This window comes from Elephantulus edwardii, unplaced genomic scaffold, assembly GCF_000299155.1.
Source record: "Elephantulus edwardii isolate Elephantulus edwardi_28Jun2011 unplaced genomic scaffold, EleEdw1.0 scaffold00168, whole genome shotgun sequence".
Lineage (NCBI taxonomy): Eukaryota > Metazoa > Chordata > Mammalia > Macroscelidea > Macroscelididae > Elephantulus > Elephantulus edwardii.
In genome coordinates, this window is record NW_006399918.1 from 6,275,970 (window position 1) to 6,277,653 (window position 1,684).

General features: G+C 45.1%; 1 protein-coding gene across 1 annotated transcript in view; it reads left to right on the forward strand.

Annotated features, from left to right (window-relative positions):
• The first annotated feature begins 234 nt into the window (after positions 1 to 234).
• Positions 235 to 1,684, forward strand: part of LOC102843045 — a 68,348-nt gene continuing 66,898 nt past the window's right edge. The window contains exon 1 of the mRNA XM_006895538.1: positions 235 to 326. Within this exon, the coding sequence (XP_006895600.1) occupies positions 235 to 326 (92 nt within the window). The remainder of the gene's footprint in view (positions 327 to 1,684) is intronic.

The window sequence follows — 1,684 nt, forward strand, 5'->3', positions numbered from 1 at the left end:
GATCTCTTCCAGTCAGTTGGCCATGCGGTTGTTCTCCAGATTTCTTGGCACAACTTGGTGAGCACATCCAGGGCACCATCTGTTAGCTGAAATATGTCAATTGGTATACCATTGTTGTGCCACAGTCACGAGTCCCCCAGAGGACACCAGGGAGCCAAAATTGATGCAAGAACATGAGGGATTTTATTACAAACTCTAGAGCAGGGACTCTACACACACACCAACTCAGCGGCCATGTGGCAGAGCCCCCAGCACTTCCCGACAAGGTTTTTATTGGTGGCAAAGACTGAGTGGGAGCGGGGAGATACAAGGGAATTGGGGAACTTGTGAGGTAAGATGGAGGTGGTGCATGGCAATTGGCTAATTTGTAAATGAGCGGGCTCATTAGCAAGGGCCCCGAACATTTGGCATACTCTGATTGGAGTAAGGTTCATACAGGAGGAGTTAGAGTCACTTCTTTGTTCCTGAGTTCCTTTCAGAAAGTGAACTCGAGAAAAACAAGGACAAAGGCCTTAAGATGGCGGCAAGACCAGAGATATATATTACAAATCTTGACTCTTACATTCCCCCTTTCTCTTGGTAATTGGAGGACCTAATCATAGGTCCTCAGTAAGACAAACGTCTGGGCTGATCCTTGAGGGAGTATTTTCGACTTGTGAGGTTGAGTCCAATGAAAGTGGCTGGTTGAACCTCGCTTCCTCAGCTGGCAGTCTATCTCTGGAACAAGGCTCAGGGTCTGGAACAAACCTCAGTGTTCAGGTTATCTATAGGAAAGGGAGCAAACCTAGAGAGAACAAACTTGTGAATTACAAAGAAAAACATTTTTAGAGATGTTACTAGAGGAGATGGAGAAAAGTGGCTTAGATAAAGTTTCTCATACACCATTTTGTGGGCTTAATTTAAGCCTACTTCTGGTTCTACTTTAATTCAGAGCAAGCCAAAGCAACCACTGACTATACTAGAGATGGGTTTCCTGACAGGGCTCGGTTGTCCACTTTATTCCTATTGTCACTCTGAAGGCTTTCAGTGACTTAAACTTGATCTTAATTTCTTCAGATCTTGCCAAGCATGGCCTACGAAAGACTTCTAGTTTTTCATGGAAGTGTTCCAGCAGAGTTTCAAGAAGAAGTAATTTTTAGGTCTTTTCGAGACCTCGCATAGTCCCTGTTGCCTGGGGTCTTCAGTGTGTGCTTGAGGAAGGCAACAGGATGACAGAAGTTACCAACAAACTAGATTGAACTTCCTCCCACTCTGGCCCTTTTGGTCTTCTTTGGATAAATCAGCAAATTGTCATCCTACCCATTGGAAGACAGTTCTTCTAAAGAGAGACCTCCCCAGGACTTTGGATAGGCCTTCTTCTAGTGTCCTTGCTTTTTGTAATAAATCTTCTCCCTTGTCTCTATCTGGTCTCCTTTTTCCTCTTGGGGGTTTTTCTTGGGTTTCAATCATCTTACCTTTGGTGGTATTTCCAAAGACAGCATTGTCTGGAGGTATCTGGTATTTCACAGTTGAAAGAGTCTGGCTTCCTGTGGGTCTAACACTTCACAGTTTGCAACAGCTAGCTTCCTGCAAGACCAGAACTCGACAGCTTGCAAAGCCTGGGCTCCTGCCGCCACTTAGAACAACAGTTTCCAAGGCCTCCCTCCTGTGGTCCTGACAAATAACAGCTTATATGAGCTGGCCT